This window comes from Mustela putorius, unplaced genomic scaffold, assembly GCF_011764305.1.
Source record: "Mustela putorius furo isolate JIRA1106 unplaced genomic scaffold, ASM1176430v1.1 tig00003899_pilon_pilon_pilon, whole genome shotgun sequence".
Taxonomy (NCBI): domain Eukaryota; kingdom Metazoa; phylum Chordata; class Mammalia; order Carnivora; family Mustelidae; genus Mustela; species Mustela putorius.
This window is the reverse complement of record NW_025422048.1, coordinates 19,536,798-19,556,894: the sequence shown is the minus strand read 5'-3', so window position 1 is coordinate 19,556,894 and position 20,097 is coordinate 19,536,798. Positions and strand designations below refer to the sequence as shown.

The window sequence follows — 20,097 nt, the reverse complement described above, 5'->3', positions numbered from 1 at the left end:
ATGGGAGAGAAAATAACATTAATTTATGCAAAAGCATCACAGATCATCCAAAACTTCTTTACATGGCTCCAAAACACAGAAAAATTTAGACTTTCATCTTTGCCACTTTTTTTCCTCCGCTTTCATCATTCTTGACTCTATAGGTAATCTGGGGAACCAGACCCAACATTTACCGCCTACTAGGTGCCAGGCCCTGTTAGGTATGTGTTATCTCCATTCAACAAATGAGGAAACCGAGGCTTAAGTAAATTAGATAAATTGCCTTAGATCACATTTCTAGGACGTGGTAGAGCCTAGATTTCACGCCGGGCCAGCCACTGCCAAAACGATTGTTCTTTTCAAATTTAGGTCCATACTCTGCTAAAGGCAGGTCCCATCTCTGAGTGGGGAATCTACAGTGTAGTTAATATACTCCCAAATAATCAACTGTTGGCTTTTGAACTAAAAATTAGAGCTCCCATTTATTGACTATCAACTCTCTCTTCTCCCTGACAAAGACATTATGAGTTAGGATATTCCTGACTTCATATCAAGAAATGACCATGACCAAAATATCTTTACTCAGTGGCTTTCTTTGTTGTTGAAAGTTCTCTCTTTCTGAGCATAGCACATATGTTTCATAAAAGATACTCAGGTGAAATTAATGACCAGCAATCAAACTGAAAAATACGTCCAGACCTTTCATGGATCTTTCTTTCTCTCTTTTGGCACTGAGAACATCTTTTCTGTATTATAAATTTGAGGGAAGAGCCTTGAGAAGAAGGAATAAAAGAAATCTCTGCTTCCAGTCTTACTGCTATTAGAAAAGAAAATGTTGGGGAAATGCTCCTAGCAGGGGCAGATCATGGCTGACTCAAATGCTTTGTCACTTTTTCCCTTCCACAAGCCCTCGGCACAGACAGTTGTTCTTCTGTTTTCTTTAAAGATGCCTTCAAAGCTTCCGGGATGTTGCCCATGAATGAAATGAATGGTCTATGCTACAAGACATGCTGTTTTGTGGATTTACAGGCTTCCTGGCTGTAGTCAGAAGGGAAGGCTTTCTTGATGACCTACTCAATCTTTGGCCCTTAGAATCCAATCCAGGCAGTAACCATCATGCCAAGTTTGATTTAAAATACTGGCTCACTTCTAAGCCATGGGTTGTACATCTCCTTCTAACCCCCTTAAAACATTAAATGATCCAGTAAGCCATTTCTTAAGTGTGAGAGTTTAACAGATGGGGGTTGATTTAAGATGTAAACACACCCTAAGAAGTTTTAGCCATCCTGAATAGAAATGTAGCCTTACTGAAACCTGACTTCAATTTTATTATAGCTGGCATTTAAAAAATTGGAAGGCATATTGAAGAGATGTTTATCAGCTTGAATTTTACTGGCAGATTCCAAGAGCTAGCTCTTTTTTGCAGTAAGACAGACAGAAGTCACCTTGTTATATTGCAAAACACTGACAATAACTCACACTATGGTTTACTGTCAAGAAACCCAAACAAAAACAAAAGAGATCCCTTCTCACCAAAACTTACTGCCTTCCTTTCAACCTGGAATTATTTTTGCAGTCTAACGTAATGGTACTTTGCTTCCTAACCTAATTGTGTCAGGTTGAAATATTTGGTCACAAATCAGCTTCCCAGAGAAGATCAGTTTATAATGCACTGCCGTGACTTTTTCTGAAAGAAGCTTTGCTTACAGTAACAGGTAAAAAAACATCCTGACTCATATTTTCCCTATTATCAATCGGCTTTCCTTCCTTATCCTCTTTAGCTGCTGCTTCGTGGTATATTCAGGTTCAGGATGAAAAACAGACTAAGGCATAATACATTAAGGTTCTTCCGTGCCATATGACCTCTTGCTTCTTCAAATGAAATACTTTATAAAGCAGAAAGTGGCTTACACTAAAGCACCAAAAATGCTCTTAAATTAATTTGTGATGTCAATCCTAGAGAATAATCCTAAGCGTAATATTATTAGCATAACCTCATGTCTATCAATAGTCTTCTGGTTACACATTCCATTTTATGCAAGAAGCCAAACAGCTATGTAGCAGCTCCAAGACATTTTAGCAGCTCTGGAAGTATAGGGAAATTCCTGCTACAGAGAGCAGCTTTGGCACTTTTCAATTAAATGCTTGATAAATGAATTTCTCTGGGATTGCACTCGTTTCTTTAATAGCACCCACAAAACTGGAAAGTGAGCTGGTTTTATGAAGTGGAAGAATTAAAAGCATATTGCAAATGGCCTCCAGAAGAAAACACTTTCAATCATTTGTTTCAACTACACCAGGGCTGCCAGTTCTCAATGGCACTCTGGGGGAAGTCACTATGCTGGCAAACACACCCAGGGCCTACATGCACTGCATCTTTCTGAGCTGAGCGCGAGAGATAAAGAACACAAATTCTTATGGAACTGTAGCATTGTTGATTTCTCTTGGTTGACCGCTCTTGGTCTGAGCTCCTAATCTCTTCCTTCTGAGACATTAAAATCAGGCAGTTACAGTCAATGGGTCTTCCTTTTCAGAGGACTGCTTCAGTTGAATGTTCAGGCATACAAATGATTAGGGAGGTCGGTTGGGAAGACACCATCAGTAGACTTTACACACCTCAAGTAGACTGGGCACCTGATTCCTGCCTGTGACACAGTAACTTATCCAGATGTTAGGAGGCTCCCTAAGAGGCCCTCACTGGCAGCTTTTATTGCTGCAAAGTCCCATCTTGCCCTTCTATGCTGCAATCATCAAGCATTAGAATATTCTGCCTTTTATTTACTTTCCACACGTTTTCTCCCCTTTGGGTTTTGGCTATTTCACCTGCAGCTGTTCATCATTACACTAGATGGAGTGTCTGCAAAGAAATGCCCATGTTCTCGTTGTACTTGGGTATCTTCCTTTAATGAAACACTTCATTAAAGGTACTCTGTGTCACCCACGTTTCCTTTTTTTTTTCACCTGCATTATCTATGTTGCTATTTGCTTGGCAAGATGAAGCAAGAATGAAGTATACATGCTGGTCTTCTCCAAGAGGGAAAGACTGAGGAATTTTAGGGATGGACTAACTTTGTATTCATTGAAAAGTACACTCTCCAGAATCCTTAGATACACCAAGGGCTCACATCTAAAGGCAGAGCCCTTGATTCAAGAATTACCCCAGAGAGAGGGCTTTTAATCCCTACTCAGCCAAGCATTCTAGGGTGGTTCCTTCTCCAGGAACTTGCAGGGCGTTTTCATTGCCACTGCAAAAGGCGGGGGGGAAGGGCAAGGACAAGGGTTCACAGATGCCGATGTACCTTTTCTTTAAGATTTTCCAACATTTTTTCCACCTGCAATTTGTCATCCTTGACTTTTTCAAGTTCAGCTTCTTTCCTTTTGAATTCCTCTTGGACTTTGAGTAGATGCTACAAGACAGACCAAAGACAATCAAGTCTTGAGGAGCCACACTTCATTTCAAAACCCTGGCTGAAGTGAGATAGTAGGCTGGCCTGTCTCACTTTCTTCCAGCCCAACAATCATCTCTCCATGCAGAGATACCAAAGGGAAAATCAAGGTACTTTTCACTTCAAGTTATTTTATCTAGCTCTTAGGAACTTCTTTTGGATTTGCTCATATTTTAGAAAGCATCTGAGAAACTAAATGATCTAATCGCTTAACTTTTCTATTTCAGCCAGGGGTAAGGGTAGGGTATAGTGTTAATCTCATGTGGACAACATCTTGGTGGCTGCATAGAACTTAATGTTGTAAAGCATTCTTTCAATTAGTCATTTTCCAAGCCAAGTTCAATTTCTGTGAGGGAAACATTTCACAAATGTTTGTTTCCACATCAGTAGGCAAGGAACTGGATTCATCATCATCATCACGATTACAAAAATATTACTTATTTAGCATCTAACATGTGTCACACATGTGGATAAGGTTTCATATGTGTGATCTCATATAAACCTCAAGTAACCCTATTACACATAGTCCTGAGGCTTACAGAGGTTTAGTGCTTTGCCTTAGGCCATTCAGATAGTAAGTGGCAGAGTTAGGATTTAAACCCAGGTGGGGTCAAGACTACAGTCCACGCTTTTAACCACTATGTTAGACTACACTTCTTTTGGGGATAAGATAGGAGAACCTTTATCTTGTTTACAAGGCTATTTTCCAATAAAAAGTAATCAAAATGAGCGAAATTAATTTGTCAGGATGTAGAGACCTAATTTTCTCAGAGGTCTCTGAAGTGATGAAATGAAAAAAAAAGTTCATCATCTTTAGATTGTATTTCAGTAGCAGAACTGTCCTTCTGTGGAATGGTTTCAAAATCAAGGTAAGAGAGGAAAAGCAACAAAAAATGTTTCCAAAGTTTTGCTTTTCAGAGGCTTGAAGAAGACCATTGGAAGAGCTAAAACACACACAGTACAATATATGTTGTCAAAATTCTTTGAAGTCTAGCTGAAGAGATGCATTTTTTTTTTGGTGGAAAGATCTCAGATATAATTTACATGTTCTAATTAAATTCCATAGTGACAGTAAAAGGAAGGTAAGCATTACTTCACACATTTTACTAATAGGAAAGGTGAACTATTAATGTGATATTGCTTGTCACACAGGAAGACAGTGGTAGCAGAAATAATAGGAACACAGGGCTCCTAGTGCCAGAAGAGACTCCTTGTTCACAATTTGTGATTCCAGTCAGCAATAAGCTTTGCCCCTGATAATTCAAGGCATACAATTAAAAAATATTGCTCAATTTAAATTGTAAGGAAAATGGCTGGTCATCTGACAAGACAGAAGAGGATAGTACCCTTACTCAAAAATACTACTCCTTTATTATGATGGGAACAGATGGTAATATCTTTTAAACGGTAGGCTCACTGTGCTGATGCTTACATAAAACATTTAGACATTGAGCATCTATTTCACACTGTTGTATTTGAATGCAATTACAGTTGGATGCATCTATTTACTTTACTTTTTATACTTGGAATAATGTGCAGGTAAACTCATTCACAGAAATGACTGTGAAAACAAAACAAAATAAAAACCAATTGATATTATGTGCCTAAAGCATTGATAGTAAAAAAGCAAGGTAAAATTCCTGCCATTTCTTCTAACAGGCTGCATGGTCCAGCATTGGATCGAGTAGATACTACTTTTTCTATCTAAGTAACTGAAGACCTTCATAAAGACCTCGAGGATCTGTACAGATTCCAAAGCACCTTCTGAAGCAGAAAGAAAAGATTAGATTATGTTTGGTGTAGTTTGAGTGTCAAGTATTTTTACTGGATGTACATCCGTTGAAAACAGGCGATCCCGGATGCCTGGGTGGCTCAGTTGGTTAAGCAGCTGCCTTCAGCTCAGGTCAAGATCCCAACATCCTGGGATCAAGTCCCACATCGGGCTCCTTGCTTAGCAGGGAGCCTGCTTCTCCCTCTACCTCTGCCTGCCTGTGCTCGCTCTCTCATGCTCTCCCCCCCTCTTTGACAAATAAATAAATAAAAATCTTTAAAAAAAGAAAATAGGTGATCCACGGGACACCTGGATGGCTCAGTTGGTTAAATGTCTGCTTTCAGCTCAGTACACAATCCTAGGGTCCTGGGATTGAGTCCCACATCAGGCTCCCTGCTCAGCAGGGAGCCCACTTCTCCCTTTGCCTGCTACTCCTCCTGCTTGTGATCTTTCTCTGACAAATAAATAAATAAAATCTTTAAAAAACAGAAAAAGAAAATTGGTGATCCACTGCAACCTTTGTATTGGCCAGAATATTTCATTAACCATAACATAGACCTTTCTTCGGCTATGCCAGAGAACAGAATATCAAGAAAAATAAGAGGTTTGCTATTCTCTTTGCTGGCAGGGGACATTTTTCCAGGTGAGGAGCTGATGTTAGTCTTCCCAAAAGCTCAGAAAACCAAAGAGCCTTTACCTGTTGCATTCCTTGCAGGGCTTGCTGCAGGAGTTTCAGCTGCTGTTCCTTGTTTGGGTCATCTTCTCTGGGGGCTTTGCCTTGTTCTTGCTTGAGCAATTCTACCTCATTCCGATATGCATCGAGCTGCCAACGGAGGCTGTCATTTTCTTCCTTCAGAGTTTCTGCCTGTGATACTAAAGTTAAGCGGTCAATATAAAGTCAAATCTCCATCTATCCATACTCTTTGTGGTTCACCTTAGCCCCATGAAAACTTGGTAGTTTTCAACTGACACGTATAAAAATCTCTTTGAGCAACTTTAGGTTTGAGGTGGCCATGGCAGCAAGAGATGGACCCAAAAGCACACAGTACCATTTTTGTAAAGGAACATAGGATTCCAACACCCTGAAATCCCCATCATGCTTCATATTTGTCACCCCAAATATAACGCAGATATTCCCAGCTAACATTGGTCACTTTAATTTGGAAGGCAGCAAATGATAAGAGTTCTGTAATGATAAAGTGTAGGGCCATTTTTCTTGAACTGATGACTGTCCATGTGATAATCTTGCAAGGCAGTTTTTAAAAAAGTGTAATCTTTACTATCCTACACAGGAAAGGTAAATGTAAAAATTAAGTCACTAGACTCTGGTTTCCGGTCTATTGTGTGAGGAGTTTAGAAGTCACCATTCCAATGTAACAAAGAATAAAATGCTGAATAAACTGAAAAATCAACCACTCATCTTAGATCCACCAGAGAAGTGAAGTCACAGGGCAAACTGCTGCCCCTGAAACCAGAGTGACAGGAGAATCTAGAGAATCATAACTTACCAGACCAGAAACCTATGGGCAGGAAGTTCCATAGGAACTGGTGGCAAGTAAAAAAACCTAAATTGTAATTGGCTAATTGCTGGAGGCTCAGTGTGGGCAAGTCTAAGATTTAAAAATTCCAGAGGGACTCAGTCATAGTAAGTTCTCTATCCTTTCGTGAATTTTATCTCTCAGAGCATGACCAAGTCCTTACAATGAATATTAGAGAAAGATCCCCCTTGCGCTTCCGTCAGGCGGTAGAGAAAAGAAACCATTTTGAAATACACCGGAGCATTCTGTTCTTCTTAACAAGGCCTGCCTTCATAAGAAACTATTTTATTGGAGTCTAACCTGCTAGGGTATTACTGAAGCCTAACTGACCTGGAGAAGGGAAATACCCTCCAGACATCCTGCCCCAAGTAAGGGGGGGACCAAAAACTGAGAAGCACTTATGAAATTCACAGTCCGGAGGTATATGCTCACTAAAAGACAAAGACCTGATCACAGGACTAAATAATGCTTTCCCATACTTAACTACCACGCCACTAAAGTCTTATTTACTGGAGATCTTTTTATCCAGGACATCATGTCCAGATTTCAACAAAAGATTACAAGGCATACTAAAAGGTAAAAAACAAACAAAAACAAAAACCAACTAACCAACCAAAGAAACACAGTTTGAAGAGACTGAATGGGGATCAGAATACAAGTGAGATACAGCATGAATGTTGGAATTATCAGACCAGGAATACAAAACAGCTATGATTAGTATGCTATGAGCTTTAATGGGAAAATCAGATACCATGAAAGAATGGATGGATAATGTAAACAGAGAGATGGAAATTCTAAGGAAAAATAAAATAGACATGAGATAAAAAAAACAATACTGTAACAGAAATGGAAAAATGCCTTAGATGTGCTTATTAAAAGACTGGACATAGCTGAGAAAAGAATCTCTGAGCTCGAGGGTATGACAATAGAAACTGTCTAACCTGAAAAGCAAAGAGAAAAAAAGCATTAAAAAAAAAAACCCAAGGAGAATATCCAAGAACTATGGCACAACCACAAAAGATACATGTCATAAGAATATTAGAAGGGAAATAAAGGAATGGAAGCAACAGGTAAAGCAATAATCACTGAACTTTTCCCGCCAAATTATTGCCAGACACCAAACCACAGATCCAGGAAGTTCAGAGAACATCAAGCAGGATAAATGCCAAAAAATTAGACCTGAAAAGACACCCCATCAAAGATATATCCACGGCATCTAAGCATCATCATATGTCATATGTCATACATCATTAAGGAACTGCAAATTAAAAGAACAATAAGATACCACTACACACCTATTAGAATGGCCAAAATCCAAAACAATGATAACACCAAGGGCTGGTGACAATGTGCAGCAAACAGACACTCTCCTGCATTGCTGGTGGGAATGCAAAATCCTACTGGCACTTTCTTATAAAACTAGATATACTCTTACCATGTAATCCAGCAACCGTGCTCCCTCATATTTACCCAGGTGAACTGAAAACTTATGTCCCCACAAAAATATGCACATGGATTTTATAGCAGATTTCCTCTGGCAATTTTAAATTTTCCCCAACTTGGAAACAACTGTGATGTTCTTTAGTAGATTAAATGGGTAAACACACAGTGGTATATCCAGAAATGGAATATTATTCAGTGCTAAAAAGAAATTAGTGATTAAGTCATGGAAAGACATGGAAGAAATGTAAATGCATATTACTAAGTGAAAGAAGCCCATTGAAAATGCTACGTAACTGTAGGACTCCAACTATATGGCATTCTGGAAAAGGCAAAACAATGGAGTCAGTTAAAAGATTACAAAAAAAATCCCTAACCTTGTTGCCAGGGGTTAGGGGGAGGGAAGAATGAACAGGCAGAGCACAGAGGATTTTTAGGGCAGTGGAACTATTCTGTATGATACTATAATGGTAGATACATACATTTTAAACATTTAAACTCATAGAATGTACAACACCAAGAGTGAACTCTAATGCAAACTATGAACTTTGGGTGATAATGATATATTCACTGATTATAACCAATGTGCCCCTGTGGTGCAGGATGTCAGTAGTGGCGGGGCGGGGAGAGAACTATGTATGTGTGTGGGGGAGACAGGTATTTGGAAGGTCTTTACTTCTTGTTTAATATTGTTGTAAATCTAAGACTGCTCTAAAACATTAATTTATTAATTAAAAAACCCTAAGACACAAGAGGAAAGCTGGTTAGCTTTATTTATGGTTAGGGCTCATTTTTGAAGGCCAAAAATCTGAAAACCTATTACAAAATGTTTAATCAGAGGATTTTCATTCATTCAGCAAACACCAAGGACCTTCCCTGTACCAGGCTTATGATAATGGTAAAAACTGAGGTTCCCCTAATCTCTATGGCTCACAGTCTAAATTAATGGAAAAAATTTGTAGTTTATTCCTTTTTTGATTCCTAAAACAACACAAAGCCAAAAAGAGATGTTATCAAAATGATTCAAAATTACAAACCTGCATATTAAATGTAAAGAATGTTAAAAGACAACTTGTCAAAGGTGTGAATTTTTTCAGTTACTTATGAGGGAGGGACTTTGGGTAGAAGAAAGTAAAAGGAAGTAATGGAAATCAAATCTTCAAGATTATTAGCTATAAGTGGTGGAAGAAGTGTTCTCTAAAAGGATTTCAAAGAAAAGATTCATTCTCTACAATAAATGGAAGGAAGTTGTGCTTTACAAAGATGAAATATATAGAATAAAACCATATTCTGAGGGAGAAAACACCCCGTATTCTTAAATGAAAGCTCCTTCAGGGGTGGGGTGGGGTTTAATTCTGTGCTTTCAACCTGAGGGTTTTCCTGAAACAATCAGCTACCAATGCAGGCTGATGTAATCAGATTGTCTGTCCAAATAAGAGAGTGGCAATCCTTCCTATTACATGTTTTTTTTTTTTTTTTGTGAATGGCTATGCAATTATCCTGGTATGGCAGTTTGAACCTTGTATTTTAGTTTTTAAAAGAAATCATGAAAAAATTTGGCATGACACATTTATTGTATGTTGATTTTATTATGGATCTTAATTTTTGCTGTAATCATACAGCTTTTGGTCTCTGAAGAGAAAACGGTTACACGAAGAGTTGAAGTCCCAGCACTGTAAATCCTATCTATCCTTGCCATCTCTCCCAACAGCTGGGATACCTGTTGTTGGGCAGGCAGCATTCCTCACAATCACAGCACTGAAAGAAGATGCTAAAAGTGAAGATGACTGTATATAGGAAAGTGTATGGCAGAAGGGACACAAGCTATCTGCCAATGTGAAGAAATACTTGATTTGCTTGTTGGATCAGTACCAAGGATAGCATCGCAAACTGGACTGGAGTTCCACCGAATAACACAGAGGTTCCTCTGTAAATCAAGTGACTGCTGCAGATAGACAGTTACTCATTTCTGCTTTGGTTTGCATGTTTGTCCTCTGGCAAGGCATATGGCTCAATACTAAGTAGTGATATTTCATCTTCCTCCTTTTGTTTCTTCTTGTACTGCAGGCTAGTGATTATGCTCATGTCTTATGAGTCTTGTGGAGAAATGTGGAAAAGGGTAGAGATCTAGGAGAATGGTTAGGGGCGCTGTCTCCAGTTTAAATGTGAAAATATTTTCTCTCGAGCAAATGAGGAGGAGAGACTGCTTCTCTCCCAGGGGGAAAGGGCATGCTGACATGAGGAGATAGATTCCTGTAGCCAAGTGCAAACAGATAATAATCTCCTCAGTTTGCACATGTCACTAAGCAAAAGAGAATGTGATCTCCTCTAATGCCACCAGGGCACCTTACTTATGAAATGTATTTCCCACTCCCTGAAATGAGGGTTTTTGTCATTTTAATGAGGACACCAAGTTTTTACTTTCACAGACTTAATATTAATTGGCCCATTTCTGAAGTTGGAGTTCTTTGTACATTGCCAGAACATTGAAAAGTTCAATATTATCTTTTAATAATATGTTTGAGTAGGTGAATCCATTAGTCCTGATACCAAAGAGCATAGTACAGTGAATTTATTGTATCTTGCCATTATTAGTTCTTGGCTGCTCCTTTTTGACTATTTCCTATGTGGGGAAAACGTTCCTTTTTATGGGGATGACTCCTCAGATCTGAAGGCTGCCAGTTCATCATGGCACTATGAAAGTATGAAGGCAGCTGCAAACTCCTCTTTTTAGAGGAGCCACTCAGAGCAAAATTCCAGATGTTTTTCTATGACAAAAGATCTAAAAGGATTTTGTACCATTAAAAAATTAATACCTAGGGGCACCTGGGTGGTGGAGTGGGTTAAGCCTTTGCCTTCAGCTCAGGTCATGATCTCAGGTTCCTGGGATCGAGCCCTGCATCAGGCTCTCTGCTCAGCGGGGAGCCTGCTCACTCCCCACCCCCCGCCTGCCTCTCTGCCTACTTGTGATTTCTGTCAAATAAATAAATAAAATATTTTAAAAAATTAATGCCTAAGTCTCTTTGATGGTACAAAGAAAACAACAATTTTAATGGAAGCAAATTCAGGGGGTTGGCTATCCTCACAAAGCTGCATTATAAGAGATGCTTAAAAATGTCACCAAATTATTGAAGAAAGATGTGTAACAAATGTTACCAAATTCAAGAAGGGAAAATGTGCAACATTCCTCTCAAGGGTCCCCAAAAAAGTTTGAGCTGGAGTGATTCACAAAGAGAAAAAGCCAAAAAGAACATAGTCGAAAGAGAGAGGGAGATGATATGAGTGGTTGCAGGCCAGTTCAGGGAAATTTTTGAGTTCCCTGACCTCCCAAAGCCTTGCTTTCCTTACCTCTGCAGGTCATTACTTCAGTGGGGCTTCTACCAGTATGCATGTACCAGGGACTTCACTGTTTCTCCTCTGAGATCTCTAAATTCTGCTTTCAAACATGGTATCTTCATCTGTCAGTTACTTCACTGCCTCTCATCACCCTGAGATGCTGTTCACTTTCTTTGCTGGGACCTTTAATTTCTTGGAATGGCCAACTTCACCCAGTCCATTAACTATTTTCTGGCTAAACAGATTCCACTGCAAACTCCTTAGTACTCTATATTTCTTCACCTTCCTGAAAACTATTAGCCAGTCTTGCCATGCCAATTTCTAGCTCACGGTCACTTGATTCAACTTTGTCTGCACCTTATCCTGGGCTGCAGAGGACTTATAGGAAGCTGCAGAACTGGGAAGTCCTGGTCAATACAGACTCATGTTGGCCTTGCTGGTGGGTTTCTTACCTCTCACTGATTTCTTCCTTCCATCCTGCCCAAGGTATATATTCCAAGTCTGCTCCTGTTTCCTCATGGTCTTATTTACAAAGCATTTTCCTAATCAACAGTTGACCAATCTCTGGGTATATGGAGAAGCATGGAATGATACATTTAGTTTTACCTCCCTTGTCTTAAAGGAAGAGGGGTCTCCCTCTCTTAAGAAAAACTCCACCTGAGTTTGGATCACTTCCCATTCTTCTCCAGGATTCCATTTCCATAATTATCCATAAGTACTCTTTCACTCTCAAGCATCTTCAACCTTGCTCTCTCCATGGCTGCCTTCCCTTCTATTGAACAACAACAAAAAACTTAATTTTAACTTTGTCACCCATTCTAACTGCCATTAATAATGCCTGCATTTGCTTTTGCTCAGTACCCAACTTCCTGACCTGTGGTCTTTGTCCACTTCCTCTCCTTAATGTTCTGGCCCCAGCTCTATCACCCTACTTAAATAGTTCTTGCCAAATGATGTCCTCAATTTCTTTCTTCTATAGATTGTTCTCATGGGCCCTGTAATCCAATGTTTTTCTAGTTTTCTTCCAGCTTCTTAGGCTGCTCTTTCCCTTTAAAAAGATTCTTTAGGGGGAGGAGTCAAGATGGCGGAGAAGTAGCAGGCTGAGACTACATCAGGTGGCAGGAGATCAGCTAGAGAGCTTATCTAAAGATTGCAAACACCTACAAATCCAACGGGAGATCGAAGAGAAGAACAGCAATTCTAGAAACAGAAAATCGACCACTTTCTGAAAAGTAGGACTGGTGGAGAAGTGAATCCAAAGTGACGGGTAGTTAGACCGCGGTGGGGAGGAGCCGGCTCCCGGCAAGCGGCGGAGCAATGGAGCACAAAGTCGGGACTTTTAAAAGGCTGTTCTGCTGAAGGACATCACTCCAGAGGCTAAACTGGGGTGAAACCCATGCGGGGTCAGCGTGGCCTCAGGTCCCGCAGGGTCAGAGTGTCGCAGAGCTTGTAGGTTTTAGAACGGGAGGAGCCAGCTACAGAGACAGAGCCAAGAAGTGAGCTCTCAGCTCGGGGTTACCTTGAACCGGTCGCAGGCTCGGTGAGCTCAGAGTGCGGCCAGAGGCCAGGGAGACAGGATTAATTGGGCGCTATTCTCTGAGGGCACACTGAGGAGTGGGGCCCTGAGCTCTCGGCTCCTCCAGGCCGGAGACCGGGAGGCAATCATTTTCATTCCCATCCGCTGGAACTCTACGGGAAGCATTCAGGGAACAAAAGCTCCTGAAAGCAAACCTGAGCTGATTACTCAGCCTGGCCCCTGGTAAGGGCGGTGCAATTCCGCCTGGGACAAAGACACTTGAGAATCACTACAACAGGCCCCTGCCCCAGAAGATCAACAAGAAATCCGGCCAGGACCAAGTTCACCTACCAAGGAGTGCAGGTTCAACACCAAGAAGAGCAGCAGAATTCCAGAGGAGGAGAAAGCAAAGCATGGAACTCATGGCTTTCTCCCCAAGATTCTCTAGTCTTGCAGTTAATTTAATTTTTTTTTCAATTTTTTTTCTTCTTCTGCTAATTTTTTTTAACTTTTACTTTTCTTTTTTAATGTTTTTAAACTAGTTTATCTAATATATATATTTCTTTTTCATATTTTTTCTTTATTCGTTTTCTTTCTTTAATTGTCTCTTTTTTTTTCTGAACCTCTTTTTATCCCCTTTCTCCCCCGCACAATTTGGGATCTCTTCTGATTCGGTTAAAGCGTATTTTCCTGGGGACTTTGCCACCCTTTTAGTATTTTACTTGCTCCTTCATATACTCTTATCTGGACAAAATGACAAGGCGGAAAAATTCATCACAAAGAACAAGAGGCAGTACAGAAGGCTAGGGACCTAATCAAAGCAGACATTGGTAATAGGTCAGATCTAGAGTTCAGAATGATGATTCTCAAGGTTCTAGCTGGGCTCGAAAAAGGCATGGAAGATATTAGAGAAACCCTCTCGGGAGATATAAAAGCCCTTTCTGGAGAAATAAAAGAACTAAAATCTAACCAAGTTGAAATCAAAAAAGCTTTTAATGAGGTGCAATAAAAAATGGAGGCTCTCACTGCTAGGATAAATGAGGCAGAAGAAAGAATTAGCAATATAGAAGACCAAATGACAGAGAATAAAGAAGCTGAGCAAAAGAGGGACAAACAGCTACTGGACCACGAGGGGAGAATTCGAGAGATAAGTGACACCATAAGACGAAACAACATTAGAATAATTGGGATTCCAGAAGAAGAAGAGAGAGGGGAGCAGAAGGTATATTGGAGAGAATTATTGGGGAGAATTTCCCTAATATGTCAAAGGGAACAAGCATCAAAATCCAGGAGGTGCAGAGAATGCCCCCCAAAATCAATAAGAATAGTTCCACACCCCATCATCTAATAGTAAAATATACAAGTCTTAGCGACAAATAGAAAATCCTGAAAGCAGCCCAGGACAAGAAGTATGTAACATACAATGGTAAAAATGTTAGATTGGCAGCAGACTTATCCACAGAGACCTGGCAGGCCAGAAAGAACTGGTATGAAATATTCAGAGCATTAATGAGAAAAACATGCAGCCAAGAATACTATATCCATCTAGGCTATCATTGAAAATAGAAGGAGAGACAGAAAGCTTCCAGGACAAACAAAAACTGAAAGGATTTGCAAACACCAAACCAGCTCTACAGGAAATATTGAAAGGGGTCCTCTAAGCAAAGAGAGAGCCTAAAAGTAGTAGATCAGAAAGGAACAGAGACAATATACAGTAACAATCACCTTACAGGCAATACAATGGCACTAAATTCATATCTCTCAGTAGTTACCCTGAATGTTAATGGGCTAAATGCCCCAATTGAAAGACACAGGGTATCAGAATGGATAAAAAACCAAAACCCATCTATATGTTGCCTCCAAGAAACTCATTTTAAGCCTGAAGACACCTCCAGATTGAAAGTGAGGGGGTGGAAAACAATTTACCATGCTAATGGACATCAGAAGAAAGCAGGGGTGGCAATCCTTATATCAGATCCATTAGATTTTAAGCCAAAGACTATAATAAGAGATGAGGAAGGACACTATATCATACTCAAAGGGTCTGTCCAACAAGAAGATTTAACAATTTTAAATATCTATGCCCCTAATGTGGGAGCAGCCAACTACATAAACCAATTAATAACAAAATCAAAGAAACACATCAACAATAATACAATAATAGTAGGGAACTTTAACACTCCCCTCACTGAAATGGACAGATCATCCAAGCAAAAGATCAACAAGGAAATAGAGGCCTTAAATGACACACTGGACCAGATGGACATCACAGATATAATCAGAACATTCCATCCCAAAGTAACAGAATACACATTCTTCTCTAGTGCACCTCGAACATGCTCCAGAATAGATCATATCCTAGGTCATATATCATGTCTCAACTGGTATCAAAAGATTCGAATCATTCCCTGCATATCTTCAGACCACAATGCTCTGAAGCTAGAACTCAACACAAGAGGAAATTTGGAAAGAGCCTAAATACATGGAGACTAAACAGCATCCTTTTAAAGAATGAATGGGTCAACCAGGAAATTAAAAAAGAATTGAAAAAATTCATGGAAACAAATGATAATGAAAACACAACAGTTCAAAACCTGTGGGACACAGCAAAGGCAGTCCTGAGTGGAAAATATATAGTGGTACAAGACTTTCTCAAGAAACAATAAAGGTCTCAAGTACACAACCTAACACTACACCTAAAGGAGCTAGACAAAGAACAGGAAAGAAACCCTAAACCCAGCCGGAGAAGAGAAATCATAAAGATCAGAGCAGAAATCAATGAAACAGAAACCAAAAAAAACAATAGAGCAAATCAATGAAACTAGGAGTTGGTTCTTTGAAAGAATTAATAAGATTGATAAACCCCTGGCCAGACTTATCAAAAAGAAAAGAGAAAGGACCCAAATAAATAAAATCATAAATGAAAGAGGAGAGATCACAACTAACATCAAAGAAATACAAAGAATTATAAGAACATATTATGAGCAACTCTACGCAAACAAATTTGACAATCTGGAAGAAATGGATACATTCCTAGAGACATATAAACAACCACAACTGAACCAGGAAGAAATAGAAAACCTGAACAGATAAGGAGACTGAAAACAGTCACCAAAAATCTCCAAATAAACAAAAGCCCAGGGCCAGATGGCTTCCCGGGGGAATTCTACCAAACATTTAAAGAAGAACTAATTCCTATTCTCCTGAAATGGTTCCAAAAAGTAGAAATGGAAGGAAAACTTCCAAACTCATTTTACGAGGCCAGCATCACCTTGATCCCAAAACCAGACAAGGATCCCACCAAAAAAGTGACCTCAGCCACAGCAACGTCTTCCTAGGAACATCGCCAAAGGCAAGGGAAGCACGACAAAAATGAACTATTGGGATTTCATCAAGATCAAATCTTTTGCATAGCAAAGGAAACAGTTAACAAAACCAAAAGAGAACTGACAGAATGGGAGAAGATATTTGCAAACGACATATCAGATAAAGGACTAGTGTCCAAAATCTATAAAGAACTTATCAAACTCAACACCCAAAGAACAAATAATTCAATCAAGAAATGGGCAGAAGAAATGAACAGACATTTCTGCAAAGACGACATCCAGATGGCCAACAGACACATGAAAACGTGCTCCACATCACTCGGCATCAGGGAAATACAAATCAAAACCACAATGAGATATCACTTCATACCAGTCAGAATGGCTAAAACTGACAAGTCAGGAAATGACAGATGCTGGCGAGGATGTGGAGAAAGGGGAACCCTCCGACAGCATTGGTGGGAATGCAAGCTGGTGCAACCACTCTGGAAAACAGCATGGAGGTTCCTCAAAATGTTGAAAATAGAACTACCCTATGACCCAGCAATTGCACTACTGGGTATTTACCCTAAAGATACAAATGTAGTGATCCAAAGGGGCACATGCACCCGAATGTTTATAGCACCAATGTCCACAATAGCCAAACTATGGAAAGAACCTAGATGTCCATCAACAGATGAATGGATAAAGAAGATGTGGTATATATACACAATGGAATACTATGCAGCCATCAAAAGAAATGAAATCTTGCCATTTGCGATGACGTGGATGGAACTAGAGGGTATCATGCTTAGCGAAATAAGTCCATCGTAGAAAGACAACTATCATATGATCTCCCTGATATGAGGAAGTGGAGATGCAACATGGGGGGGGTTAAGGGGGTAGGAGAATAATAAATGAAACAAGATGGGATTGGGAGGAAGACAAACCAGAAGTGACTCTTAATCTCACAAAACAAACTGAGGGTTGCTGGGGGGAGGGGGGTTGAGAGAGAGGGTGGGGTGATGGACACTGGGAAGAGTATGTGCTATGGTGAGTGCTGTGAAGAGTGTAAACCTGGCGATTCACAGACCTGTACCCCTGGGGATAAAAATATATGTTTATAAAAAATTAAAAGTTAAAAAAATAAAAAAAAAATAAAGAGACTTATTTATTTGTTTGTTTGTTTATTTAGAGAGGGGGTGGGGAGATAGTCAGTGAATCCTCAAGCAGACTCCCCACTGAATGCACAGCCTGATGCAGGGCTCTATCCCAGGATCCTGAGATCATGACCTGAGAGTCCAATGCTTAACCAACTGAGCCATCCAGGTGCACCTAGACTGTTCGAACTGCTCTGCAAACTCCTTTTCTTTCCTCCTCTCTTACTGTGGGTAGCCACCAAAGTTCTGTATTTAGCCCTTTGCTCTTCTTTCTCTCACTTGTTTTTCACAATCATTTATTATATTCTCCAAGCTTCAGCCAACACCTCCGTACTGCCATCTTCTATTCCTTCTACGTTCTTGAACCCTGATTTGAATATAAATCTTTTATATCTATTTCCCAACTATCTACTATCGGAAACTGATCTCATATTCTACAAACCAATCCCATGTACTAGCCCATTTCTGTCAGTGGTACTAGTATATGTTTAAGTTGTAACGCCCCCCTCTCAAAAAGACCCTTTATGTTGAAGCCCTCAGAATGTGACCTTATTTGGAAAAAGGACATTAACAGAGGTAATCAAGTTGAAATGAAGTCATTCGAGTGGGTTTATGGACTTATACAACTGGTGTACATACAGAAAGGAGATATTTAGACACAGAGACATGCAAACAGGGAGAATGTTATGTAAACATGAAGGCAAAGATCAGGATGATGCATCTACAAGCCAAGGAGTGTCAAAGATTGCCAACAAACTATCAGAAGCCAGGAGAGAGGCATGGAACAGATTCTCTCTCACAGCCCTGAAGAGGAGTGCACCCTGATGACACCTTAATCTCAGGCTTCTGGCTTCCAGAACTGTAAGACAATAAACTTCTATTGTTTATTGTTTACTCAGTTTGTGGTACTTTGTTGCAGTAGCCCTAAAGAACTAATATGATCTCTGACCCTCCAGTCTCCTAGGCTAGGAAACCTAGCCTCAACTCAAATTCTTGCCTTTCTTTCATCATCTATATCCAATCTGGCGCCACAGACTTTAGTTATTCTTCTGAAGTGATTCCTAGCATCTTTAATCTTATATTTTCTGTTATATCCTTTTCTTTTACTATTTTATCTGAGTTCCCATTACCTTCACTCTAGTCTCAGGTTTCATCATTTTATATCTAAATTCCTATAAAGGTCTCTGGAAGGTTTCTCTTTTTCCAAAATTTATTTCCTAAACAAATTTATTTCCTTTTATCACACTAGTGCCATGATTAAGACATGCTTATAGTGCCATATTGTCTGTTGTGCTAAATGTAACCTTGGCATTCATGGTTCCTCATAATCTGGACCTATCTTATCCCCTCAATCTTTTATCCCCCTATACCCATCATCTTTATTTCCCTCTCTGAGCCCTGTTCCTTCTCCTTTCCTGCCTCCATAACAAGAAACTTTCTTACTCTCCTCTTCTCATCCAAACCTGTTCCTCTTTCAAGATACCAATCAATTTTCACTGAATGCCAATTATTCTGGCCACACTAGTATCTCTTGGCCTTGCTGCATTCTAATCAGTACCTTACAGGTTAGAACCAAGTGGTATTTCTTACATTTTATGTAAATTTGCACTTACTGCACCTCTATTTCCACAACCTTATAAGATGTAGTTCTTGTTAATTAATTGATCAAGCTCTGAAAGAGGGAATAATGAGAGGTGAGGGAGGGAAGGAAGGAGAGTGGAAACCAAAGCAAGTGAAAACTTTGGCTAGAACAATGAAGGAGAATGAGTCTCAGGCAATGTTTTCCAAATGTGCTCCCTGAACCACCAGCATCTAAATTGTTTAGGATGCCTAATAAAATGCAAATTCCTGAACTTCATTATGGATCTATTTAATCAAACCCTGCACCCCAGAAAATCTGATTTTTTTATATGTAACCCAATGCTGCTTATATATATCAGATCTGAGAACCAGTAGTCTAAGTGGAGAAGGCAGACAGTAGATGTTGAAAGGAACAGCTGTTCTTAGGTTTACTGTATTTTCCATCATGGCTAACAACAGAATGATTTTACACTATCATGATTTGCTTTGATGTGATTCCCCCTCTTCAATACATTGCTTTGAGCACAGCAGTTCTTTCTTCCACAGCAAGAAGGTTTCCAGTAGTACATCACAAATATGGGCTGGGTAATACAGAATCCCTTGAAGAATAGAAATTTTGTTACCAAGTTACCAAGGAAAGGTAATTGAGGCTAGCAGTGACTGTTGCTTTCTTTAGGAAGTAAAATTTAACCAGACACATGCTCTAGGCTCCTGGAATTCAAGTTTGGTAGCATGGAGAGAGAAAAAACAAAACAAAACTCTGAGATATAATGCTTAAGCTTTTAATTGGAACCAAGTGAAACTAAAACATGCAGCTGATTTAGATAAAACCTAAGGACCCACTTACTGGCTCACACTGAGCAGGATTTCTGCAGTTGACTACTACAAAAGCAAGATAACAAAATTAGATACGATCGAAGGGAAGAAAAATGCACAAAAGTCCTTGAATTAAAATGAATTGAAACCTTCTGGGAGAAAAGCTATTTGGTAAGCTCCATTAAGTCTATTGTAGATAGCTTTATTTGACA

General features: G+C 39.6%; 1 protein-coding gene across 8 annotated transcripts in view; it reads right to left on the bottom strand.

The window, feature by feature from the left end:
• ENOX2 (ecto-NOX disulfide-thiol exchanger 2) overlaps positions 1–20,097 on the bottom strand; it is a 267,589-nt gene that overhangs the window by 7,587 nt on the left and 239,905 nt on the right. For 7 of the 8 annotated variants that reach the window (XM_004778712.3, XM_004778706.3, XM_004778710.3 and 4 more), the window contains 2 exons: positions 5,894–6,069; positions 3,279–3,386 (listed from right to left, as the gene is read on the bottom strand). In XM_004778712.3, the coding sequence (XP_004778769.1) occupies positions 3,279–3,386; positions 5,894–6,069 (284 nt within the window). The remainder of the gene's footprint in view (positions 1–3,278; positions 3,387–5,893; positions 6,070–20,097) is intronic. The other variant, XM_045068223.1, reaches the window with a different exon arrangement.